The 27846-nt window shown below is 40.8% G+C and overlaps 1 protein-coding gene across 10 annotated transcripts in view; it reads left to right on the top strand.

Moving 5' to 3' along the window:
- Window positions 1-27846, top strand: part of ITGA9 (integrin subunit alpha 9) — a 236284-nt gene that overhangs the window by 166774 nt on the left and 41664 nt on the right. For 8 of the 10 annotated variants that reach the window (XR_010883442.1, XR_010883443.1, XM_067291286.1 and 5 more), the window contains exons 19-23: window positions 10138-10224; window positions 11656-11735; window positions 14789-14878; window positions 17587-17695; window positions 20983-21090. Coding sequence is in view for 8 of the 10 variants with exons in the window: in XM_067291286.1 (XP_067147387.1) it covers window positions 10138-10224; window positions 11656-11735; window positions 14789-14878; window positions 17587-17695; window positions 20983-21090 (474 nt within the window). In the remaining 2 variants the exon portion in view is untranslated. Of the gene's footprint in view, window positions 1-10137; window positions 10225-11655; window positions 11736-14788; window positions 14879-17586; window positions 17696-20982; window positions 21091-27508; window positions 27605-27846 lie in introns of all 10 variants that reach the window. The other 2 variants (XM_067291288.1, XM_067291289.1) reach the window with 1 other exon arrangement.

Here is a 27846-nt window from a genome sequence, read left to right as displayed (position 1 = left end):
GTGCAGAGAAGAAGGGTGCAAGTGCCAAGTCGGAGGTAACGCGTGTTCTCTGGGACGTGGGTGCAGGTGCATGGGCCAGAGCCCCGTGGGGGAGCCAGGACGTCACCTATTCCCACGTGCTGCCAGCTCCTACTGAGGCCCCCGTCTTAGCAGTTTATTAAAGGAAGGCTTTGCATGAAATCCCTGCCAGGTGGCCTCAAGTGTGATTTGGCTTCCTTTCTTTAAACAAAACCCTTTTTGCTCTCAGCTGGTCTCTTCTGGATGGGTCAGCTGGCCGTAGCAGGGCTGGGAGTTTGGGAACTGGCCGGTACGGTTGCCAACTCTGAGTTCCCAGACTGATGATGTCACCAATGATGTCATTTCTCAGATGCTACTTGATGCAAGGGGGAGGCGACCTCAGAAATGCAAACTTGGCATTAAATGCCATATTCAAAAATATATGGATTTGCTGTGGTGAGAAGTATTTCACACCATAACTGCTTTGTACCACTGTCTGTTAAAAGTATATAGAAAGCAAGAATAAAGCCCTCACCTCTGTTCCAGACTTTTATGGGACATATTAAGAAGATCCCAGGTAATGTCTGTCTCCAGCCTCTACTCACATGGGCAATTCCACCATGGGTAATGGTCATGCACTGCTGTGAAATAGGCTACCGCCATGTGCTTTCAGGGCACTAAGCCACTTAGCCATGTGGCACGCTGTGCTCAAACTTAAAACATGTTCCTTATATTAATAATAATAATCAGCTCATGCCTGAGGGTGCTCCACTCCTCCATTTTTGGGCAGGTCTGACCTTTAAGCTGCTCCCACTCAGTAGAGTTGTAGCCATACATTAGCACCAGTCACACAAAGGAGATGGTGGATTTTGGTGACGTGCTCTGTATTATTTCTGATATCTTGAGGAAATTAAGTTCAGCAGTTCTCAGTAAACATGTGGAAGGGAAAGATTTAGCTTGTATAGTATACTGAAAGGTGATGTAAATCCAATTGGTCTGTTGAGAATGAGATTTGGGCTGGTAGCAAAGGAGGTAGAACTTCTCAGAGTGGCAATAGTATGTATTAAGTCACCGAAACCCCTGTCACCTTCACCACCTGTCCTGCAGGTCCCTCAAAAGATGCAAAAACATAATCATTTTTGTTTGCATGTTCTAAAACTTGTTTTGGGCCTTAATCACTTATGTAAGCTGAGCTAACAATTCCTGCGGCTTCTTAGGCTTTTTAGGTGGTGTGCTTCAAAAATTTGCTGTGTTAGCTTTTCTCCAGCTAAAATAAATGTTTGTGAGAGATAGAGGAAAAAATAAGAATGTTGGGAATATCCAGTAAATAGAAAATTTTTGTTTTTTCTCTCCCGCTTTACTCAAAGATTTCCTGTGCTGGTTGGGGTTGGTGATCTCATAATCTATAAATAGGTTCCATCCAGGGAGGAGAGGGGAGAGAAGGGAGGCTCTAATTAGTTATATAGAAATAGTCATTTTCTCAAAATAAGCAGAAATCCAAGATGTTTGAAGCCAGGCTTGCTGGGGTTTGGGGGTGGGGTGTGCCTACAGCATTTACTAATGAGATCATGGAACAGGACAGGAAATCTCTAGCTAATGCCAAAGAAAACTTTTTTTAATTCTTTTTATGAAATAACTGTTGAGGTCCCCCCTCCTTCTTTCGAGCGTATTTTCAGATAGTGAATCAAAGGATGGACAGGGTGACACGCTGGTCCATCAGGTCTTATATGTGCAATTGGTTGCATGCACGTCAGCGTACACAAGTCTGTGCCGGCATGACAAGGGTCTTCACTGGTGAAACAGCAGTTCCTGGAGCTGCAGAATTTATTATGTGCAACATTCACAGTCGCTGATTCAGTTTGTTAAGGGAATATCTGTGTTGAAAAGCAGAGGAAAAATCTCTGTCCCTGTGACACCTTTAAAACAGACCTTTAAAACCCACACAAAAAATCTTTTTATTCCATGATATAATTTGATTGGATATCCAATATTCTTCAATCCTTGTATTCAAGAGAATAAATAGATGTTAGTTTCATGAAAACATGTAGCTGAGCAAGTCTGTATTGAGTCTATATCTCCCTCTCTGTAGTATTTCTCTGAACAGGTAATGATTAACAATAATTTTCACACAATAGGTTTTATTGCTGCTAATTTATCATTGAGTTGTCCTTCACATTAGTCACCTGTGTTCGGAAATTATTTACAACAAAGTATAATTGTGAAGCTCAGGTGACAGAGTTATTATGTTGAAGGAATAAAATGCATCTTAATTTGTTTCCATCGTGCATATTTTTTCTCCCTGTGTGCGTGTCTTTATCACACATTGTGATGTTGGCAAGTTGAGAAGCGCTCACAGAAGAGCTTCTGAACAAAAGGTGTTTGCTTGAAATTGCCAAGGAAACCATGTGTCAAAAAATGGAATAAAACTCATGAGGATTTTGCTCTCAGATGAGAAATTCACTGAAATGAGTATGAGAGCATTTTTCTTAGACTTTAGATTGATTTTAAGGTCGTAGTCACCTCTGCTAGACCACTTCAGTCCACATTCAAAGCTATTATTGGCCTGCAGGTATTAGGAATAGGATCTTTTTTCCCAGTCCATGTTGTATGCTAGGAGCAAGTGAGACGTCCTGTGGCTTTCTCAAGTTGCCTTGTGCCCTGCCCAGCCCCTGGTGACTCCCTGTGGGAAGGTCATGGTTGGAAAAGAGTGTTTTTAATGGTGCAGAGTCTTCCCTGCACTGCACGATGGGATTCCTGTATCCAACCTCTGTGTTCGTGTAGTGTTAGGAGCCAGCGAAAACTGGCTGTTGACAGTGGTAAATGTTTGGGTTTGAATACTTTGTGCGTTCATAAGTCCTGAAAGAGATAAGTTAAAAAAAAAAAAAAAAAAAAAAGGCTCAGTTTATGAGATACTGAGATTTCCAAACATGAACTAGTTGCTGATCACTTCAGCCTTCACTGTAGGCTACAGGAGTTGAGGGAAGCCCGTACTTGGCAGGATCAGGCCCAGAAACGTAACTGAAATATTAACTGTCTCTTCAGAAAACAAGAAGTGTTGACGAAGCAGCAAAGCAGACATCAGATTGCCAGTTGAAAGAAAAAAAAACAGAGGCACAAAGAGCTTTGGAGGATGATTATTAGAGTATTTTATAGGTAGATTAGATCACTGTTTCAGTCATTTTAGATGGCAGATCATCTTTAATTGCTGTGCAGTGCCAGAAAGAATTCAATTATTGATACCACTGATTCTCTTTGCATTCTTGCAGTTTTAAAATAGCCCCATGTTGGAGGAAAGCATGGTATCTACGGAATTTTGTGTTTGAAAATCAGTGCTGTTAAATGCACAAGAAGGGGCCTCTAAGATTAAATGACTTAGAGCTACACTCGCTTGTAGTCATAGAAAACCTCCGGTCAGACTGGTCTTTTTATTTAAAGAAAACCCCAAAATTTTAAGAGCTAAGGCATTCCCAACTGCTCAGTATGTGTGGGTAACTATGGCCCATGTTCTTTGGTGATGCAAGCTGCTGTGGAAAAAAAAGTACAATATACTCTGGTGGTGGCTACAGTCATATTAAATGGATTGAAAAGTCTTAATATCCTTGAAACCTTGATTAAAGCATTAAGAAGGCTGTGAGGCAGGGAGAGTTAAGGACAGAATCAAAATAAAAATTATACCGTCAAAACCCTAGGAAACCCACAGTGGGGGAAATTTTTGATAGTACAGCTGAATGGCCCATACTAAGAGTATGCAGAGTAATTTGAAGACCCCATCTCAAACATCATCAAAGAGGTGAACCTTTATTTTAGTTTAGTGAAATGAGAGGTGGTTGTGCTACCCAGCTTTGGCTAAGGAAGCAGATTACCAGCTGTGTACAGACGTATATTCAGTGGTATCTCCCAAAAGTCAGAGGCTCTTAAAAATGTGGTTCAGGTGTAAATAATTGTCCTGTTGGATGGGACAGAACATCCAGATATGCATCTAAACTCTCGTTTGGGAAAGTGTCCCTGTTCACCACAGCACAAGTCGGAATTACTGAGGTATAAGTACGTGCTTTAAGTCAGATTCTATCATAAGTATAAAAAAGGCACAAATGTAGCAAAAATATATTTTAATAATACTGATATCATAGAGGATAGTTCCAGTGCCTGATTTAAGCCTCTAGCTTTGGTGCAGGTCAGATGACCCAATTTTCCAAGTAACTAGTGGAGAGAGGTAATTATGAAATCTATATACTGGAAAGATCAGGTAGATAAATCATATCTAACTTCTGAGGCTTAGCAAAGCATGAGGTGGACAGTGCAAATATTCTTCCTTTGTGGTATTTTCTTAGCATACTCATTTTAGGACTTCTCTGATGAGGAGAGTGTTCAAGGCCCCATGTGGTGTCAGGTATGATTGTACTCAAACACATAGGTGTTAAAGAACAAGAAAAGCAACAATAACACCTATGTTTGCTGTCAACATGCATAGGCTCTCTCTCTATTCACTCCTGACATTCTGCTTTTGTACCCTTTGGAAAACCTGCAGCAGTATGACAAAACCTAAAAAGTCAAACAATTTCTCAACAGCTTCAAAACAGGGGTGTTCTGCCAACATATTATCAAGGGTTCCAGGACATTTTCTCCTCTGTTCCAGAGCATATGTGCTAATAGCCAGGATTTGCAAGGGAGACTTTTTTCCATCTAAACAAAAAAATGCTGTAATTTAAGTATAAGCAAGAAAAGAGAGAAAAATAAACTACTCGTACATGCATTTTCTAACAAGTTTTGTATTTTTTCCTCCTAAAAAATATACAAGGTATCTTAACAATTCTGCACTAAAGATGTTTTCAGTACCTTTCATTAGTGACTTTAATCCATTCAGAAATACAGCTAATCACAAGACTATTGAAGAGGGTTCGGTCATCAGCACAGGCTAATTACCAGGATTCAGTGAGGTACTGAACTAACCATAAGCCCAGGAATTAGTATAACTTTCTCTGGACTGTCTTTGTATGATTTCAATAAAAAATCAGAGCCATATCCAGCACATCATTTTGCCAAGTCCTACAAGTTGAGTATTTTTCTGGTACAGCTTCCTGTTGGCATTTAAGCTGTGGTATCTGCCAGTAGTTTGTATGCTTTGAAAAGCAGAGAGCTGGCGGGCTGTAAATGAGTGATAGGATAGGATAGTTGTATTCACACCTTCTCTGTGAGAGCATGGACCAGGGCAAAGTATAACACAAGTGACCTGTATTTCTACATTTGTATGCTTTTGCTGATTGCCATAATTTAGCAGAAGAATTGTCAAATAGATAGAAACCTGGTACTGGGGAAAATAATGAGCTGGGGGAGGTTGCCTGAGGGGATACTTGAGGCATCAGGCTTACAGTCGGTCATGGGTGGGGACAAGGTGTGGGAGCATGCTGATGAAGCGTGCTGGGTTGGAGGCAACATCAGCACAGAGGAAAATTGCGCTATCATTGAGGAAGAATCGAAAGACCTTAAGGTGAGAGAGATAAAATATGATTTTATGAACTGCCAGATCAGGCTCATAAAGAGAGATTTTTTCACCTGAGGTTGGAGCTTATTGGTTGGATGTGACTGAGGTAGAGAAGGTTCAGGGTATATCGACTGATGAATACAAGTCATCACATACGAGCTACATGATACTGCTGGGGAAAAAAAACAATTATGATCTGATTTGGAAGCTGTCATTTGAGGTGAAGGTAGGGAAGTGTCAGTTCCCATGTGCTGCGCTCTTCTGACATGCCATTTCATATGTGTGTCTGGTTCTGGTCATCCTCATTCAAGACAGGGGAGCTCAGTGAGGAGCGATGTGCCACGTTGTTGTCAGTGGGAAGACTTCCACTGGAGCGGGGGCCTTTAACCTGTTGCTTTGTTTTGTCCCGAGCCAGACAGCCATTCTGCCACCAGGGATTCTCTCGTACTGTTTTCCTAAGACATTCTCTTTTCCTTCTTCTTAAGCCTTAGGTTTGGCAGTTAACCAAGTTGAAAATGACCCTGCTAGGTCACAGTAAACAATATTAAAAAAAAGTCTAAAACTCTCTGTTTCAAGAGGAGGGGGAACAAATGGCAGCCCTCTTTGAGCAGGGTTTGGTTCTAGTAGTGGCCTTTTCCAGCATCATACCTAAAATATATTCATGTGCTCCAGCTGGCATTGGTCCATCTTCATATCAGGAGGACATTGGGCCCATTAAATACTATTAAGGGAAGATAGGCTTTCTAAATGCCAAAACACATGCAGTGAAAGGCTGATTTGGTATGACCTGTTCTAATACTGAACAGTTATTTTCTTAGTGATAGCTTACTTTATGTGGCCTGAAAAATATGCTGTTCTCTTGCAGTTCAGTTATGATCTCTGTGATCAGGCAGGAGCAAACTCCAGGGTTGTTCTGTGTTGATATCCCCAGATAATCAGTTAGGTGAAGCCAGCAAAAGGATTCTTCTCTTGAGTTATAATGATCCCGTAGTCCAGCCTCCCATCTGTGTGGTTAAAATGCACTACTCCTGTTGAAATACTTTCTAGACCAAGCTGGATACACTGTTTGCCTGTCTTAATCAAGTTACTCTGTGAGCTGTTAGCTCTCTTTTGGTTATATATCTGAGTTGCCTTGGACTGTGAGGGGTAGATTGCACTTGGTGTGTGCATTAGGGACAAGGCAAGAATATGAGGAGACCTTGCTCCTAGGCAAGCCCTGCTTTCTCACCCTGAAGTCAGGTACACTCAGAGCTCCCGTGCTCAGCAGCTGTCCCCTTCTCCTGAGACCTATACCGGCCAAATATGCAGGTAGAGGAGGTAGCTGGTGTTGCCTGCTGCAGACCATAGGGTGCACCAGGCAAATGCCTGAAAGTAGGGAGGAGATGGAGTTGACTGGGGAAGAACATGAGCATTACTGAAATGTTTTCCTCCTCTCTCAAATCTTTAATTTGGCGAACACCAGCATTCCCAGGTGTGGTTCTCTACCACACTATATTAATATGGTTATTACCAGCTTCCTGTACTACTGAGTCAGTTGAAACCACACATAATATTTACACTTTCAAAAAAAACGCATCTGGAAGTAAGACCGCTTTGTATCACTGCTCATACCCCTTATTATATGCCTCGAGGTCTATATTTGCCAAACATTATACTGCAGAATATAGGTTGAGTTGTTTTTTCACCATGTGCCTCTTATAATGGAATTGTACTTGTCTGTTTTAATGTTCCTGTTATAATTATCAGGAACTTTTCTTTCTGAGATAAAGAAATGGAGAAACGGACTGTGAGCCAGCCTAAGATTTATGTTTCTCACACCCAGGTCTGCAGTTATTATGCAGTAATACAACAGCTATTTGACTAATTAGCTTGCTATTTATCTGATTGACTCTCCCAAGAATATGAAATGCTATGAAATATTTCAGAAAGAGAACAAAGTTTTCCAGCTAAAGCTTCTCTTCTGTCTAATTGGAGTGGAAACCTCCATCCCCTTTGGCTATATAATGTAAACAAACTAGAAACTCTGCTATGGAAACCCATGCAATAAGCTGGGTTCTCAGCTAGGTTGTACTGGCATGGAGAATTACTGTGCGCTCAGAGTATTACCTAAAATCAGTGAGAAGTGGCATCCAAAATTTGTGGAAGCCCCAAGTCCCCCTGCCTCCATTCCCTATTTGTCAGATGACAGTACCAGCCCTTCAGTTTGCAGGAATGCTGTGGAAATTGAACTCCTTTAGGGCTTGCAGAGTGCCAAAATGTTGTAGAGCTGAACAGCATAGGAAATCCCATGAAGAAACAACTTCCCGTCTCTCCAGAACAGTGTGCTGTAAATGGAGCCTGAGGCCAGACAGTGAGCAGTGAAGGAAAACCAAAATATTTGCTCATTAGCTGAGCTTCTCCATCCTCATCACGAAGCAAGGCAAGGGGTCCATGGAAAAGTTTTCTGAGTGTAATTTAGAAATGTGCAGACGGCTGAACCCATGTGGTGCAGGCAAACTTATTTCTGTTATTTCCCAGCATCGCACAGTTTGACTTTACAAACTTGATAATGTTCTATTAGTGTTAATCGTTAAACTGGATGGTTATGTTAATGAAGCCAGAAGATCCCTCAAGTCAACTCACTGCACCTACCAAGCTGTTGTAAACAATAGCAGAAATGGCCAGTGCAACATTATCTATCATTTTCTTAACAGGCCATTATAAGCAATTGTCATCAGGCTGCCTGTTGTCAGACTGCCTTGCAAAATGAAGAAGAACTGCACTTCTTCTGGTATCAAGATGAGGGTTCTTTCTGTTACTGTGTTTTTTGACATCTCTGAAGTGATATGGCCTTGAGGAGAGGGGGCGGCCTCTTGGGTCTGTCTGGCCACTGTCACCACCAGACAGCTATGTAAATAGAAACCCTTCGTGAATGAAGAGAGGCTGGGAGTTGATGAAAGAGAGTTCATAGGTTGCTACAGTTAGACAGCAAGAGACGTTTGAATAACACAGTACCAAGAATGTTCCCAGAGGAAGCAGCTGTGAAATTTTTCTTTTGGTTACGCAGCTGCTCAGAGTTTGTATTCACTTGATCACTTGCGTAAAACTGGAGAACCTCCCAGACTGCCAAGAGGAAAACGCAAATGAAGGAGATGCTTCACCTGTGAAGCACTTGTTCTGCTGTTTGACTTAAGTGTAGGAGATGAATCTGATACAGCGTGTGAGGATGGCAGCTTTGCACAATCAAAGATAGATACTTGATTCACTAGGCAATACCATCTTTTGTATGCCTGGAGATAGAAGTCTATTAAAGATTGCAAGGGAAAGAATCCGTAAAGAAACTGAACACGGAGGCCACTGCTCCGGTGTTTGAGTAGTACTGGAATGATTTTACGCTATCAGACATCTCAAAGCATGCAAGGTTTTTCTCCTTACATTATTTTCTTTTCATATGAAACCAGTGAAATAGTATAGTGTCTGAGTCAGCTAGATAAGAAAGATAGCATTAGGGGCATAATTTTGTATAACTGTGTTCTGTGATTTGAGCCATGATTTTGAAGATAAAGGAGAATCTGAATGCCGTCATTTGATATTTGGGGTAGTAGTAACGTCTTTAGAGCACTAATGCTGGGCTCAGCTCAACTGTTGGTGGGGGCTAGAGAGTTCTTCAGCCCAGTCTAAAATAAACACTTACACATGGCCTGCTGTATAGTTTTCTAGACTCCTTTGACTACAGTTGGAGTACTAATGCCTAGATCGCATAGTAATCATCCCCCATGTAGGCATCTAAATGTGCATATCAGACTCTGGAGCTGAATCTCACTCTTACCATTTGGTGAGATGAGCCCACTCACAGTGACTGAGCCCAAAACTGTTCTCTGATATCTGGAGGTGAGAACATGCTAACCGGGAACCAGACACTTATTTTATGGAACAATAAAACGCTTTCCGTGCAACAGCAGCATTTCTGTTGTTTCAGTGGAGGCAGCAGTCAAGCAGGATAAGGCTGCTCTAACCTTTTTCATTTGTATTATTGGCAATGTTCATAGTCTCTCATTGTTTATTGTGAGGAGAGGTTTATCCCTCTAATTTATCAATGAAGCTGTTGTATCACTAAAGAGGATTAGTATCCATATCAACATGGCCCATCCTGTGGACCAGAAAAAGCAATTGAGGCAGTGAATGACACCAGGACCAGATGACTATTTTCTCCTGCATCTGTGCATGGCCGGGTTCAGTTGCTGTCACCCAACACAATTCTCTTTTTATGATACCGGAACACAGAAAACTACCTTGGGGAACCTGTAATCTGGGCCATTTGAATGCTGTCTTTTAATAAACAGAGGGAACAACTGGTGGCCTGAATTATCCAAGAACTTTTGACTCATCCCCTGACTCTAATATGCTTATTGTGCAGTATTTCACCATGGTGTGTCTTTCAGAGCAATGTTGTGATAGTTGTCTTCTTCCAGTTGCTGATCTTACTGAGGTGGAGTGAGGAAGTGCATCACTGCACTTTTCCTTTTTCAATGGCTATTATTTTTCTGGCAGTAACAGTGCTGCAGTGAGAAATTTTTTGTTTTCTCTCTAAGATATTTCATCACAAGGATATTTCTTAGTAATCTTTATTTTTTCTCCCCCAAATCCGTCATCTCACTGTCTGTTTTATTTTCTTACAGGAGGAGCTGGGCATTGCCTGTGAGTTGTTGGAGTCAGACTTCCTCAAGTGCAGCGTGGGATTTCCTTTCATGAGATCAAAATCTAGGGTAATGTTGTCATATTTTCACTTGCAGAGTGATGGTGTTCACTTCTCTGGCTCCAGGGAGTTGTTGGGAGAGCAACTGCTTTGTTAATTGCCTGTGACTGATATTTTTTTTTTGTAACTTTCCAACCAAGATATTCAAGCCTTTCACAGTTACGGGAAGGTATTTGTATTCTTTCCCACCAAACAGAGCCAATGACAGTACCCTATCTGCTGCAATATAATGCTATTGAAAGATGATGCAAGAGTTGCAGCTGCCAAAAACTTACATTTCCTCTGCAGAAAATTAGAAGAGGACTCTACCTTATTTGTGTTGCCTTCTCTGTTTTCATTTTTGTCTTCTGTCACATAAAAGTGTGACTGAATTCATACAAATGAGAATGAAAATGTTATAATGACTTTTCGTATTATGGTCTCCTAATAGCTTTTAGAGAGGACTTTGTTCAGGCAGTAGAAGATGAGCTCATAATATTTCAAAATTCACATGGGTTCTTTCTGTCACAGAACAGATCTGTATAAATCACTGATCATTCCCAAAAAAGTGAGAAGAAAAGGAATAGGTTCAGGATGACCTGAACAAAATGAGTTTGAAAATTTTCAGAAAATATAAATTTCAAAAATTATTCCTTTCCATTTGAACTGACATATCATTTGACCCCCCATGAAATGTTTTAAGTACTTTTGGCTGTAACATGCTCTTCTGAAATATTTAATTTTTTTTTAAATAGGATGGTAAAAATAAATGCAATAGCAAAATATTGTCTGGAATGTAAGAATCTGTGTTTTACTTCACAATGAAATAGTTAATTATCTTCATTTTTTTTCAGCAAACCACTGAAACTGGCATGAATTTGCAAACTTTCACTCAGCCAAAAACTGTTCAGGAGTCACGGATAAGAAAAATTATTTTGTGGAATATTTAATATACCACTACAGTCATAATCAAAATAGATTTTCTATTCAAAATTAACTTCTGATTTTATCCATTTGATGAGTGGCCTGAAGGCTGCTATAGTTTGTGCAAGCTTTTCCAAGTCTCTGTGCATGCCTGTGACATGATCTTTATTCCCCCAAAGCATCTCTTCACCAGCAAGTAATGTATAGATTGGTGCTGAGGCAATTTCGGGTAGCGGGTCCGCTTATATCAGAACACTGCTGCACTGGCAGATGATCTGCTTAAGAAATATCTTTGAACAATTCTAGTGAAGACCTGTTCACAATGAGGGAGCAATTTGACTCTTTAGAACTGAAACGGGGACACAATTTCTGTGATTTAAAAGCTATTCTATAGTAGAGGAGATGCTCTTAAATGTATCAAAATATGCTGCTTTTGTACACTTAGACCAGTAAAATATAATGTATATGTGAAGTTTCAGAATAAATATATATTGTAGCAATATATAGCATCACTAAATGTCACTTTTTCTTTGTGCAGTATGAGTTCAGTGTGATCTTCGACACAAGCCACTTGTCTGGGCAGGAAGAGACACTTACTTTCCTCATCACTGCCCAAAGGTAAGGGAACCTCCTCACGTCTTGATGACTTGAAGGCTCTTTGTTTCATGAAGGGTACATTGTACATGCTTGGCAGTCATGTGATAGAAGTCCTAGACACACGTGTGTATAAAAAATGAGACTAAATGATTGGAACTAAATGCATGTGTTTTGGTAATATAGAGGAGCCAAGTGACTCAGCCTCCTGCAAAAAGGGGTAGGATGGTGCTTGGACTTTGTCTGCTAGGCAGTTGTGATTCTGAAGGAGCATTTTGTGCTCTCTCAGTCGGAAGGTCCTTGTGTTTCTGCGCCCATCCCTTTGGGCCCTGTATCAAGCTCAGCTCAGCTGCACTTGACAATTAGCACCAGGCAGACCCATTTGTTCCAGCTTTTGAGCAAAGCAAGTGTGCTTGGATGCAAACCAAAAAAGATAAATGCATTCATCAGATGGTCAGGGATCTTCAGTGACAGTTTCCAAAGTTGCATATCCATTTTTCTCCCTGGGGATCTTCAGCAGGGTGTGACAGAGTGTATGAAACAGCTGATGGGGCTACTTCCCAAAGGGCACTCAAACTTCATGGGAGTAGGGTGCTGCCAAATCTTAACCAGTGGTGGTATGATGTGCACACAGGGATTTGATCTTGGGCAAAATAAGAGGTGTGACACGTGCTCTGTGCCTCCTAAGATGATTTGACACAAAGAAGCGAACTGCCTTGTTCACAGGCACCACCTGCATTTGCATGGGAATTGAAAGTAGCATAGTTTAATAACCCTGGCCCTAAACTGCTACTCCAATGTGTTGAGTGTGTGACTGGGTGCTGCTTTCGCTTGCTGTGTGAATGGGCCAGTTTCATACCCACCTGTGTCAAAATAAAGATCCCCGGTCTGAATTCTCCTCCCCAATTAGAAGTCACCCCGCAGAATTGCTGGAGATGAGGACTAGCAGTTGCTGAGTGACTGCTCTTGCAAGGCGTAATCCTTCCTCTCCAGTGACAGGGGTGGGTGGGGAACAAGATCCTGCAGCATGTGGTGTGGGTATGAAATACTGTAAGTGAGACCTCGCAGCAGAGGGGCAAGACTGTGTTTAGATATTGGAGAAGTTTTATTCTCCGTGAAGTTCATCTTGTGTTCAGATGACCCGTAATACTTCTAGGTCAGGGAGATATATCAAGAGCTGCTGTACAAATGCCAGCACTGGCAAAGATAAGTCAATAGTGCTTTAAATTGGCCCAGCCAGTGATTTCCAGATCATCCCTCTCATCTGCTTGCCCTGCATAGCACAAGGCTTTCCTCAGTAACCTCAGGTTGCTGTGCCCTATCTGTTAGAAGGGTTAGTCCGTGCCTTTAGATGGGGTGAGGAAATAGATAGTGGTATAGTGCAGATGCTCAGAAGGGTTCAGATAAAGTTTCTTGTTTCAAAAGGAAAGTTTCTTATTTTCAAATGTCTGGGCATGGAGAAGTTCTTGACTATACCACGCAGTCATGGGAAAGTAAAAATTGCCCCTCAAGTGTCCACTTTAACTTGTCACTTGTATCTACAAATTTGGCAGCAGCATCTATAACAAGAGACTGATTCTATAGTAGGTGAGAGAGATCAGGGGAAGAACTGAACATTACGTTTATTCTTTTTGTAAAACAAAAGCAAACAAACAAAAAAAGCCTTTTCTAACTTAGTGGAGTGAAAAAATTTTCTAGATCCACCGAGCTGTATTCTCCTTTTCTGCCAGTAACTCTGCTTCTTTTGAAAAAGATAAGCACACACACAGTGAACCTCCTGTGAAATTCTACTTACTTGTTCCACTTGCCCCCATGGTATCTTGATATTTGCACTGGATGAGAAATGTCTCCCTTTTGGACTCTCTTTTGAGCCTATTCAGAGGAAAAGCTTTTATCAAATGGTTTTGCCTAGGACTGAAAGTTAGTGGGTTTTTCCTTCTGGGCCACAGTGTTGTTTATTAGCAGACATAGCCAATGTGTTTGTTGCAGAAAACTGAGCTGTATGTGTGTAGCCAGCAGGCTTTGTTTTCATAATCTGATTGAGCAACTGTCATCATCTGCAAGGTATCATCTGGGATGTTTTGCAGAATCACATACTGTCTGCTGTAGCCTCAGTAGTACTGTCCTAAAATAAATAGGTTCACATCTTTTGTTTTACCAGACAGCTTGATTTGCAAGTAAATTTGGTGAACTGCAAAGCAGAAGTGATTCCCCCATTCATTACTGAAGAAACTGGAAATATATGTAACAAATATCTTTCAAGATTGTTCTACTGCACTGTCACACACCAAGCAGACTTACCATTGGAATTAGAATATTTGCAAGTTTGCCTGCTGGACTTGCATTTCAGGAATCTTTTCCAGAGTTAGTACTGAAGAAATTACCACTGAAATGTACTGTCTCAGACAAGAGATGATCACTCACTTTTCTCTTTCTTTCTTCTGCACTTTGACCATTTGATGTGACAACCTTTGAAATTTAAAAGAAAAATTGGAAAAAATTTTGAAAATTGACTAAGTGCAGGTATATAGGAAGTGGAATGGCTGAGCGGTTTTGGCCAGTTCGGTACAAGGGTCTAAACCACAAAGCTGCCCACAGTGGTACCAGATTGGTGCTGCTGTACTGTGAAGCTACAGTGAAAGCACCATTTCATTTGCTGAGTCAAGAGCTTCAGTGAGACCCCTCCCAAAACGATGTACAGTCAGACTGGGAAAAAATGGACCCTTACGTTTGAGTCTAAATGTCCCTGTTTCTGTCCACTGTGTACAATGCTTGCTGTAGCTTTGCACTTCCATTTGACTTCACGCAGCGCCTTGCTCAAAGATAGGTTTTTCAGCATGTGCCTGATTGTGTCACAACCACAGAGAAGAGCCAGGAAGAACATGCTTTATGTGTGTGCCCTCTCCAAAGTACGATAAACAAATGTAACTCTTAATGTTTAAGAGGCTTCTGAAGGAGCGATGACATCACTCAGAGAGGCTCAGAGTAAGAGGCAGAAAGATGGTAGTTGTGTAACTGTGTGATTTATTGCCAAGGCTGTGGATTTACAGCATGTCTTTTTTTCTTTTTTGACACAGTGGCAACCTAGAACGCACTGAATCGCTACATGATAATACTCTAACCCTGTCAGTACCCCTGATGCATGAAGTAGACTCATCTATCAATGGGTAAGTACCAGTGATCAAATGAAAACAACAACAACAAAAAATAATCCTAACAATAACATGTGAGTCTATTACAGTGGAAAATTGCATTCTTCTCTTTGTTTATATGTAGCCAGAATGTAGCTTTTTCCTTGTTTCTCAGACTCTGGAAATAAGGACAGCCTCATTCATTATCTGGAAATTTTATTTATCATTCCTTTCATTCCACCACTTTACCTCTTTCTTGCTCCATTCTAAGTAGCACTAATTAGTTATTATGAAACTTGTAAGAGGTATTTTAGTGATCTTATTTAAATTCATGTGATTTTTGTGGATATGATGGACCTTAAAATAAAAGGACAGAAAGTAAATCACATCTTGTTCCTTAGGAGATGCCTGAAGGATGTGGTTGAGAATTGCTAGGCCAAAGGTTAGGGTCAGATGTTCTGGGATTTTAAGGAGCTTGGGGAGGTCTAGCTGTTTGACTTTCTGTTTAATTTCACAATCAGAATTCGCTTCTGCTTCTGTTCCCTTTCCCACTGTCTCTGCTCCCTAGTCTGTGCAGTGTCTGATAACAACCGAGACACCTCACTCGCTCTTTTGACTGAAATGCTTGTATAACATATAGCACCGTCCTCTCTCAGGGGCTGGAGATGCGCAAGTTCCTGGTTTTGTGCTCGGGGTCTCGCCTTCCCTTTCAGCATTACAGATTTAAGTCTAGAATCAAAGATTTGGGGTTCAGTCCCAACAGCCAGACCGTCCTCGAGCACAGTGCTTGAGTCGGAATGGGGTGACCTGGTCACAAGAGGTGAGTTAGCATCCACATGCACTGAGAAACTTGACACTTATTTTTAAACTGAGGAAGCAAAAGCTCATCAGCAGAGTCCTCAAGAGGTCAGTGTCTATTTTAGCCACCATTTATGGCAAGCCCCACTGTGTATGTATTGCCTAAATGGCCAGCGCAGTTTGCCATTAGTATAAGATGATTTCCTGGCCACCATGCTACGTGTGTGGAAAAGAAGTTACCTGAACTGACGTGGTTTGACTGAAAGGCTGAATAAACTCAGATTCCTGGGCCAGGCTAGATTTGATCACACAAGGCTGAATTCCCCTCTCATTGCATAGGAACAAAATCCCTTAATTACTGCCACAACAGTCACAGTGGGTGGAAGATAGGCTTGAACCTGCTCAGAGAAGTGAAGAGCACTGTCAGACCTCAGAAGATGAATAACAAGTGCAAAAAACTCCTCCATATTGAGAATACAGTCTCAACATTGTATTTCAAATGTTTTTGAATGCTTTTAATGTTACAGACTGTGTAGCAATTTAACTCAACATATCCCTTGCTTCTGAATGCTGCGAGAGCTTTATGGATATAAAAGCTTTGGTCTGTGTCTTTGCATCTTTGTTTGTCACCTAAAGAATATCAAATGCCAAAAACCTGATACACCTTGGACTTCTTTCTTTCTTTTCAGAATATACTTTTTCTAAGTATGGGGCCTCTGAATTTGTAAACTTCATTGAACTGACTCTGTGGATTATTTTCTCTTTTGACATACATTAAGCTTAGCTAATGTAGCACAAGAGTGTGTGATTACCAGGAGTAAGTTGGGTTTACTGGGGGGAGAATGTTCCGAGGCTTGGAAATATTAGTAGTATTTTTTCAGGCAGTATAGTTTTCAAGAGTATTTTTATTAGTTATTCTATATCTGAGTTCTACGAGAGCGAGAACGTCACCTCTGGTCATAAATAGTCCCCAAAGGCCTGTACCATACTCAGGAGGAGCCTTCTGGCACAACACTGTAGATGGGAGCAGTAAATCTGTCTCCTGCTGTTTCCCCTAGCAGTCCCTGGCATAGGAGGCAGGCCAGGAGAAAGAAGGAGAGGTACCAAGGCAGGCTCAAAATCCAGGCTCAAAAACCTGTTATCAAAAGGGCAGCCTGGGAAGAAAGCATGGTTTTAGATAGGCCCTCACCATGGTCTGTCTGAAATGCCACCAGGACCCTTTCCAGCCGGTGGAACAGCCCTGAGATTAGGAGGAGGCACAAAGGATGATTAAAGCATTTTTGGTCCTCTTCTCTGGGATTTTCCAAGTTCTGTGTTGTGCCTCCAGGTCTTCCCTGATAAAAGTATGCTGCGTTTTGTGCTGTAATAAGAGAAGAGTAGTTGAGGAGCCTTGGCCTGTGCCACTGTAGCTCCAAGTGAGTCATATCCGCCTCTGTGCTTCCCTTTTACCATCTGTTAATTGTAAAGGTTGTGAAGGGCAGATAATTAATGAAGTGCTTATTCATGAAATGCTCTGTAAAATGGTAGATAAAAGTGAAATGTTATTTACATGAATATGTAACTGAAAGTATTCCTATTACTAACTGCTTCCTCAGATTAATTTAGTAGCACAGTGGTCTCCTGTGTTGCACAAGCTATAGGACTCGCACAAATCGCTCATGGCAGGGGCCTCAGACAGGAGGTTTTGTGATCGAAAAGGAGAAAAAGAGATATGTAATCAAAGAAATCTGCTTCACTGACAGTGTGTTAATCCTGGTCAGTTGAGATACTGTTTGCGTAATCTAGTGTTGTTAAGAGGAAATAAAATCACAAACACTGGCTTAAAGTAAAATGGTTCTATAGAATTCCCTGTGGCTGAAAAGCAAGAGGTGTGACTCCTTTAGCCACACATATATTTAGTTTTGATGACAAACACAACTTACTAAATCAATGTCTTGATCTTTCAGAGAAGTCTTCCCTACTTCCTTTTTCTATGGTGATTCTGTGGAAGCATCCAACTTTGTTCAGTTGGAAAACCACGAATGTCTTTTCCAGTCTCTCAACTTCACGCTGCAGGTAAAGTTGATCCCTTTTTGACTGCTTTCTGTCTTGACAGTGCTTTCTGATTTTGTACCGCTTTTATTTTGAGCGTGGGATGGGCTCTGGTGCGTGTTTTCACATCACGGTACATTCTGCAATGCATGCTTGACTGGATGCCGTATTTACAGTGTGCAGCGGTGGTATATTTCCTTATCTGAATACATTATTACAAGAATTACAAATAGGGCATCTCAGTTTCATAGGAATGAAGCTGCTACCATTTGTTTCCATTTTACTTTTCATCACATGTGAGGGAAGATCGCTCATTATTCAAGTACCACATCTTGGATGCAGTGCCAGGTTCAAAGGGGAAGGGTAATTTTTTTTCTGTGGCAGCAGCAGCGAGCAAAAGGGAGGGCAGGCTTCATCCATGAGGGTGAGCACATACCTGTGCAAGGGAGTCTGACTTGCTGTATGGCCGCTCGTATGGAAGTGTTCGTAGCACTACTGATAAGAGTCTAGCTCAGGGAAGAGAAAGTAATGCTAAAAAACAGGCATGAGAAGGGTTCATTAAATGTCTCTTGGTGTTACTCAAGTGTTATCTATAGATTATGCTTTCCGTGGCAGGTAAATGGGTTCCTGAGAGAGCCAAACGTATGGAAAACTTATTTTAACAACTTCTTATGATGGAACCAAAATGAGCTTGTTTCACGGCCCTGACCGTATATGTTACAGCACTTCAAATCCTTTTGACCACTAGATGGAACCAGGGAATGATAAATCATGCAAAGGTGGGGGAATCATTTATTGTGGAAAATAGTCTTTCCTCTTTTTTCCCCTGTCTTTCTCCTAGGTGTGAATGCCACTCAGCACATAATGAATAACACATGTCTGCCTCCATGGACCGACTGTGGTCCAGGGCAATTAAGCCCCCACTGTCATGCAGTGCCCTTAGCTATTTACTGAAAAGGAACGAAAGCAGGATTTCATGACATTAAACCTTTGTGAAGGAGGCTATTAGTTCTTGTGATTCTCATTTCGTTCTTGAGGGTTTATAGGTCTTTTTTTCCCCCCATCACCAGTTATTGGTTAGAAACGGATAAAGACCAGATGTACTGGTGGTTTGACTGGATGATTATTTTCAATAAAGCAAAGTGATAACAGGTAAGGAAGAGAGAATATGTAGGCAGAGCCATCACTCGTCCTCCTCCATCCTTCTGTCTCTCATGCAAACACTTATAAGTTGCAATTTTAAGAAAGTTTTTTTCCGTATAGAAATAGAAAATTGCACTATAACAAGTCACAGATCTGCTCTCCAGCAAGGTGGTAAACCTCATAACTATGTGTGTCAGAGAGAAAGCATAGAGTTTCAAAATCGGCAAAGCATGGTTTGTATCACTGTTTGCTTAATGGTTTTTAATGATTTGCCTGCCATTTATTAAACTTCTCCAGATGGAGAAAAATAATAGTTTCTTAACCAAAAAAAGAGATGGTTTACAAAAACACAGAGCTTTATAGGGATTTTTTATATGTGAAAATCTATACCATGTCAGATGTTAATAAAGAGATCCATGCATCAGTTCTGCTGGGAACTAGGATGTACAATCAAAATGTCTCTTCTGCATTAACTCCCATATCTGATCATGATGAGATAATCCAGGTTTTTTTAAATGTTAACATGATACATTATGTTTGTATTTCATGCGGCATTTATCATGCTCCATTGTAGTGGGATTTCTTCCCCTGCCTGGAGCCTCAGGGTTTCTGTAAGGATTTGGCATTGTGCACCGATCCTCTTTATCAGTGAGGCATTTCTTCAAATTTAAACAGTGTTAGAAGAATAAAAACCTGTTGTTGTTGTATATATATTTGTACTTTACGCAATTGACATCTGATTGCTACATCTTTAGACAGTACAGGATCAGTGCAGATAAATATTCTGAAAAGCTTAATGTTTTTACTGTATGCACTTGCATTTGTGTCATTAGAAATAACCAGGAAATGTATTTTCATTGAAAATTTTCCATGGTTTTTTTTTTTTTAATAAAACCCCAGAAATTTTGGAGTTTTCACTGGATATTTTTCAGAGGTGGACTGGAAATCCTTTGATTTATTGTTGAAAGGTTCTGGGGAGGTTAGTAAAAGGCCAATTTTTCCACCTTTTTTTTTATTTAATCAAACCCCCCAGATCTCGAAGTGAAGTTGTTCACATGGATTTCCTGGCAGTTCAGTCAGTAAACACAGAGTCCAATAGTCACAGTCATCATTACCTTGACTTCTGAGAAGGCCAATGGTATCCTGGGGTGCATCAGGAAGAGTGTTGCCAGCAGGTCAAGGGAGGTGATCCTGCCCCTCTACTCAGCCCTGGTGAGGCCACATCTGGAGTACTGTGTCCAGTTCTGGGCTCCCCAGTACAAGAGGGATGTGGCACTACTGGAGCAAGTCCAGCGAAGGGCTACAAAGATGATTAGGGGACTGGAGCATCTCTCTTCTGAGGAAAGACTGAGCGAGCTGGGCCTGTTTAGCTTGGAGAAGAGAAGGCTGAGAGGAGATCTTATCAACGTGTACAAGTATCTGAAGGGAGGGTGTCGAGAGGATGAGGCCAGACTCTTTTCAGTGGTGCCCAGTGACAGGACGCGAGGCAACGGGCACAAACTGAAACACAGACACTTCCATCTGAACATGAGGAAAAACTTCTTCCTTGTGAGGGTGTCAGAGCACTGGAACAGGTTGCCCCGAGAGGTGGTGGAGTCCCCTTCTCTGGAGATATTCAAAACCCGCCTGGACGCAACCCTGTGCAAGGTGCTCTAGGTGACCCTGCTTGAGCAGGGGGGTTGGACTAGATGATCTCCAGAGGTCCCTTCCAACCTCAACCATTCTGTGATTCTGCCCCATAAGAAAAACACTTGCAGAATATAATGCCATGGTTACCAGATGGAAAAGGGAACGTTGATAGAGACAACAATATTTTCTACAATCTTCTGGATTGTATTACTAAAGCACTCAAAGTAGCTTTTGCAATATCTCTGTATATAGGGTAGAAGTAGCATACTATTTAAATTAATGACTAGTAATTATCCTGCAAAACGGCTCTTGCTTGATACGTGAGCTGTGGTTAAAGACTGTCAGATAGTGAAACCTTTGACTGTGTCCTGATACTTACACAAGAAGCCTTTGTCTGGAGAGATTGAAAAACTGGCATGACATAGTATTTGATTTTTTTTGCAAATTTAGCTATCCTCCCAGGTCTGTTTCTACAGTAGTTTCCCATTTATGAACGGTTATATATATGCATTTATTTATACGTATGTTCACTCTTAAAGGTTTACAACGCTGGACCAAGCACTCTCCCTGGAGCTTTTCTTGACATTTCTTTTCCAAACCGCCTCTCTGCCACTGGAGCCAAAATATTTCACGTTCAACAGATGATGGTGAGTACTTTTCAATGTGTGCTGAGCTCAGAGAGGCCCTGAGAGATATCAAAGAATATCCAGCAGAACTGGATGAATCAGATGGATTTTTAGATAATAGAAGATTCTTTGTAGCTATGGCCAGATAAGTCGCTGTGTTGAATGGTTTAAGAACTGCAAGTTAGAGCCCTGTCAGCTGTTAATTACTATCCCTTACCTAGGACCAGCAGCCAGTGTGCATGCCTGGTCTGTCACAATGCAATGTAAATCTGGGTTAGTCTAATCCTGAAGGAAATGTGGATAATTCCCAGAATCACACCTCCAAATAAGATTCAGTCCACCTGATTAAATAGTGGATGTGGTATCAGCAGAATGTGTTAGCAAGCTGACTCATGTTCCTTTTTTTTTATATCATTATCTGCAAAATCGCTAACTACATCTGAATACAATATCAATGTATATTATTCTATGAATATAGTCCATATTATAATTTGCTCTTTTTGACTGTTCTTTTAACAGATGTAAGTAACTCACACATTTTTTCTTTCAACATAACATTTTTCAAAAGATGGTTTTATGTCAACTACAAAGAAAGCCAAAATATGTTGTGGTAAGGGAAACACATTCTTAGATTTCATTTCTAATATTTAGTTATTACTTTCAAAGCTTTTGTTTAACCACTGAAATATCATCGTTTATACTGTGGTGGCCAATAGAAGGAAATCTCACTACTGAGGTAAATTTATCTCTGAAATTCAGTGCTCTGTTTTGTGTGAGAAGGAACCAGCTCCTTCCATCAGCTCAGGAGCTACTTTAGAAGAAGTATTATACTTCCTTTGTGGCTCCTTTTCTAGCCTTTTGGCTGAAAAGTATTACCACCCCCAATACACAGGTAACTGTGTCACTGAATCAGTGTAAATACAGATCCAGTAAGACCTTCCTAAGCAGGTATCTGGGATCTGTGCCATGCCAAGCTGCTGAAAGGTGAAAGAGCTAGCTATATATGGCTGACGGGGATGCTAAAGATAGAATTGCTGACAAATGGATTTGGGATAACCAGCATTGTATGAGGCACCAGTATTGCATGGACTGAGTCAATTCTCCAGCTGGACTGAATTAATTCTCCAGCCTATGTCTTATTTTCCATGGCAACGTGTTTTGTTTTGTTTAGTCCAGCCTTCTATGCATCAGATAACCTTCTCTTTGACATATCTAAACCCAGGCGTGATGAATTCCTTTCAAGCATTGCTTGTTTCTCTGCATTGACTATTCCAGAAGTCTTGGCAAAGTGTCATAAAAAGACACCTGTTTTGCATGCTTAAATCAGCTGAGATGCATGCTACCCATGAAGTATACAAGTGCTAATTTGCAGACACAGTTTGTCGTCCTTCCACTCCCAAGACCCTGACTTCCACTGCCAAGGATGGGCTGGGCTGTATGGTTTTGAATAGCAGTTAGAAAAACAAAGCAAAAAGCTTAAACCTTAGGCTTAGCTTGTAAAAGGGCTATATGTTTTTCATTGCTGTTACCTCTGGTGGCTTATCTAAAGGAGGTCCAGCTGGGTAGCGTGGCTTTGGGCACCATGCTAGAAACACTTGCAGGATCAGGCTCTCTTTTCCAAGCAACTAGTTGTGTTTCCCCCAGTACTACTTGACGTCTTTCTTCTACTTTGCAGTTCGTAGAAATTTCACGCTCCCCTTGTGAAGCCTATTTGCGTTGCAGGTCATGTCTGAAGAGTGGTGGCAGGCAGGCACGGTGTTACGAGAAACGTCTACAGGATACACTGGTGTACCCTGGATCGTTTTGACCAATGTTTTGGGATATAAGGCCTGTAGGATTTTCATACACGGCTTTCTGAGCACCTCTGACGTAGTAATGAATTTGAGCCAAGCAAATCCTCCCTGGGCTAGTGGTTGTCCCTGCTTTACAGATAATGAATTGAAACACTTAGAGGCTCAATGTTTTGCCTGAGATCACACAGGAAATTTGTGTCAGAGCCAGGCCCTGAACCAGTGTCTCCCCAGTCTTAGTATTTTAACAAGAAAAGCATCCTGCTCTCTTTCATCCTCCCTCTCTCCCACTGAGTTTTTATTGACTAAAAGGGGAACTAAAATCACGGAACTTTTCAAGGCATCTTTTCTCAGACCAAATAGACTTAAAAAAAAAACCCAAAAAACCCAGAAGCAGCAGATTGGAATGAACTTTGGAAAATGGGTTAGAACAGCTGTTTTTCAAAAGGATTTTTGTAAGCGTATTCATTAAAGATTTTCGAGCTTTTGCTTATTCTGAACTTCCCAGAGTCTAGACTATAGTACAGAGTAATAGTGTCCTTTCAGACAATGCCAAGTTTTCTGTAATTACACCTTTCTCCAGCCCTTCAAGGTGTCAGTATTGCCAGACTTTTCAGAATAGCTGTCAGAGGAATCATGGTACAGAGGATTAGGAATTGACACTTATTTATAACTGATGCTATTGATATGGCATTTGGGAATTGAAGCCATCATCCTTTCATATATAAAGCTAAAAATGCTTTTGCCACTTCTCTGATGTACAGTACAGCAGTGACATTTATGAGTGAAAGCACACAGAAAAAACACAAGAGTATGTGTCTCAAATGTACACGTAGCACATGAAATTGTGCCAGGAGCTAATTCCTTCATATTGTGTTGACTTTTATAGTCTTTCCTTCAGTCACAAAAAATAATAAGTGTGTCACATATGGCCCCCTGGAACTGTCTGTTTCTCTGGGAGGTGTTAATAGGAATTACTATCTTGCTGCTTTTAGGGGAAATGACAGCTCTCACACTTCCTCCATTCCTGTTGCTCTAAGTGTTTGGCTATATTGCAGAAACTGCTTTAAGATTTTTTTCTAGAGCAGTTCAGGTCACAAAGATGTTTTGATGTTTGGAGGTTTGTTTTAGAGATGCTCTGGCTTTCTTTGAGGGGCTTTGGAAGTTTATGCAGCACTTTCCCCAGTGAATCCCATAATAACTAAAGGAAACAGGTCAATAGTAAAAAAACAGAAAAAAAAAAAAGGATAATTGAAAGAAAACTAAACAAACAAAAAAAAAAGAACCTCCTCCTCAGTAGAAATTTTAAACAGAAGGAAATGCTAGAAAATTTTCAAGTGATAATAACTATGGAATTTCACTGTTGATGTTGATTTTTACACAGATATACTCAAAAGTCTGCAGTGGCAATGGTATTTAGAAGCATAAGGTAGAAAAGACAAATTAATGCTTGCTTGTATTATGCATTTTTGTATTTGCTTTCCTGCAGAGGCTTCAAGCCAGGTTAAAACACAATTAATGGAATACTTCGCTTGTTGGTGAAAGTGTTGTGATAGGCAAAGCATAGGTGAGTACACAGAAAGGCAGAATAACATAGCGTTAACAGAAATGTAGCTTTTCCACTCTTTAAGCCCTTGATTATCTATTCTTCAACAGAGGAAAGTACTGCTCATTAAACTTTTGTGTGTTTTGGTTTTTACATGAAAGATTAGTAATTTCCTTTGAGTATTGAGCTAATTTGGAGGGCAAGGGAAACATTACATTGACTTGGCAGCCAAAAAGCTGCTTTCTGGGGCATCCAAAAAGATTTTCACAATGGGAGTTCGTACCAAATTGACCAGGGTATTTCTGTTTCCTGAAGCTGTTGATAAATTAACAATGAGTCCTGGATTATTCCGATGATGGTATTACAGAATTGGATCAGACTGTTCCCTTCATATTTATTTTATTTTCAGCAAAGGTAAACGCATTTATGAGGAACAAGAGACTAACAGTTGGAAACCGAGTTTGTCTGTTTGAACTGGAAGCCAAATGTGGTGCAAGCAGATGATCCTCACCCCGGTCTTGGAGGGACAATGCTCCACGAGGTTGCCAAGCTGTTTAGCCCGGTCAGACAATTGTCACTAGCATCAAAGCACAACAGTGTTAACCCGGAGCAAGCGCTGCGTGTGCTTGTGGGTTTGTGGAAGGAGCTAGTGGCTGTTGCAAGTATCATGCAGGCCAACAAGCATTTATTTTTAAGAGCCTGTTTAGGTGACTCAATACTGAGGCTATGAAAAACTGTACTGTTATCACTACTGAGATGAAAATCTTGTTAGGAACCGAAATGCATACACTGAAAAACAGTTTCTGCAAAGAGTCTGCAGTCTAGAAATAAAGGGGATTTCAGAGGAAGGAGGAAGAAGGACAGAAATATTATCCTAAATTTTCTCATGAGAAACTGAGTCACAGCATGTAACTTTTGAAGTCTAAGTGTAGCAATTATTGTTGGAGTAATTGCTAGTAATAGAGTAATTTTAATTACTATAATGTAATTACTGTAGTAATTGATGGAGAGAGGTTTTAAACCCTAAATTAGGATCTAAGCTTAGACTCTGAGAATAATCTCCACAGAGAGAAATGAGTTAAACCTGTGTTTCATGAATCCCAGTCCCATTAACCTTGGGGCTGCCAGTTCACAAAAGTCCCTTATTCCTGGTACAGAGTTTCTGTCATGCTTTGGTTAGGGAGCAAAAGGAAAAGTCCTTCTGTTGAAAGGACCAGCACAGAAGCTCTCCAGATCTCATGTTGGTGCTTGGTGTGGTCACTCCACACCTCTCCTTTTTCTCCCTGAGCAGGTGACACCTGGAGCACACCGCTATAACAATTGGGTATCAGTAAGATTTCAGAAACAATGAAAAGCTGGATTGAAAATAAATTAACAGCATGGAGGAGTTGAAAAGAATTCCTTTTCCAAGTTGCCTTTGAAGTTAATGACTACCTTAGCATGGGATCTTAGAACAGCTTGTCATGTTTAATAAGGAAAAGTGTTGAAATAAACATTATTTTCTTCATGTGAATGTTGAAACAGAAAATGTAAAATGGAGCCAGTCCCAGAGCCACAAGTCTTTCCTGGCTGATGACAGGTTACGCTCTTAAGGCCAGTTTTGTATAGCTCTCATGTCATTTTTCTTCCTGGCATTTGCACAGTAGAGTCTGCAAGGAGCAGAAAGACTTTAAAGGGAAGCATTAAAGCTTGCAGTCTCGATCCACAAAAGGTTCCAGGATGATTGAGATTTTTTCTTCACTTACATGAGGAAAAGAAATTTTTGCAATTTTAAAACCTCAGATTTAATTCTTGCTTATTTTCTGTGGGTTGCTTACTTCCAGCATAAGAATGAAATACTTTGGCAACCCTTCTACTGATATTTAAAGCCTTAAGCACAGGTAGACAGTGAGAGCTCTCGAAAGTGCTGGTAGTGCAGGAGTACTCTGCAAAGTATATGATGAGATCATCAGGCTCACTACTGCACGCTCCACCGGCGGAGGCAAACCTATATATCATTATCTTCTTGTTGAAAACCCCTTGTTTGTTGTCAGACAGTTTAAAATTGTTTAGTTTCTGTCTTTTGAAATTTGAGGTCTTGGCTCTGAAAACATATATACACAGTCCCAGCATGTGAAGATATAAATATTTGCCGATAGCACTTTATGTAATAAACTGTTGTTCCAGCAGCTATTTCTACTGCTGCTGCTTGCCACCACTGATACGTGGTTTGTATAAGAACATTTCAGAATTACAGTTTGGATTATTTTAGCCTTTTGTATTGATCATCCCCCCATGGTCACTTCATTTCAGTGAAGGCTGTACACACACTTGCACACACATATTTTGGCACTGCATTTAAAGACATAGCTAGATTGCTGGAGGAATTTATTCATTCCAGGGAGTGTATTGTACAGAAACTTGCTGACCTTCCTGCCTACTTTACTTTAATTGCTTCTTTAAATGACTGTTCCAAAACATTTTGTGTAGGCAGTTGGAGGTGCTTTTCCCCCCCTGTCTAGAGCATCTCCATGATACCGACTGCATCTGACCTTGCGTGGGAGCCCTGTCACTTGCAGGAGGAACTGGTGGGTCCAGACTGGACGTAAAGGGAGAAGGGGGCACGTGCCGCATGCCAGTGTGGCACGGTCACCTCGCGGCACGGGACCCAGCACCCCAAAGCAGCTCAGAAACGCGCCCCTGCCCCCCCAGCATCTTCCTCATGTCAACATGATAAACTGAAGCTGTTTCAAGTGAAGAGGAACTTAGCTCTGATTTAAGATATCATTGTTACACAGGAAGGGGTGCCTGGCCATAAAATTAAGTTCTTTCCTGAGTTAGGACCTTAAAATAAATCCAAATTCAAAAAAATAATCTTCATGTTTTGCTTTACTGGAACCATCTGAATCACTGTACAAAGGCCATGCCTTGGGTAGAGTTCACTGTACTTACAGTGCTTGAAAATAATCTTTTCATGCATTGCTGGATAGTGCCTTCAGGAGACAGCAAAGTTACATAAACATGGCAGAACGTTTTCTGTGACTTCCTGCTTTCGATTTTTAAATGAAACCACATTTGAACAAATTTCATGCTGTTTTGTATTTGTTTTGCCCAAATCTTCTAGCAATGGGAGTGCTGCAATATTTTCATAAGCAGTGAATTTTACATGGATATGGGATAACAAGAATGATCATGGAAAGTACACTTTGAATTTATGAAGGTAAGCCTGTCTTTAAAAAAAGACTGGTACTGTAAACGTCAGGGTCATCCAAACAAGGGACAGCAATGCACTGGGGCTCATCTGTTAAATCAGAGCATGACAACACTTAACGTGTGACCTGTTCATGATTAACTTCTAAACCAAAGAAGTGAAGTTTGTCAAATTACTTCGTTGTTGAAATTTTCCAACCCCTGCACCCCTCAAAACTCATGACCTGTCAATATGATATGGGATTCTGATTA

Source organism: Apteryx mantelli, chromosome 2, assembly GCF_036417845.1.
Source record: "Apteryx mantelli isolate bAptMan1 chromosome 2, bAptMan1.hap1, whole genome shotgun sequence".
NCBI classification, from domain to species: Eukaryota; Metazoa; Chordata; class Aves; order Apterygiformes; family Apterygidae; genus Apteryx; species Apteryx mantelli.
Note: the sequence above shows the minus strand (reverse complement) of the source record. Positions and strands in the feature narration are given on the sequence as shown.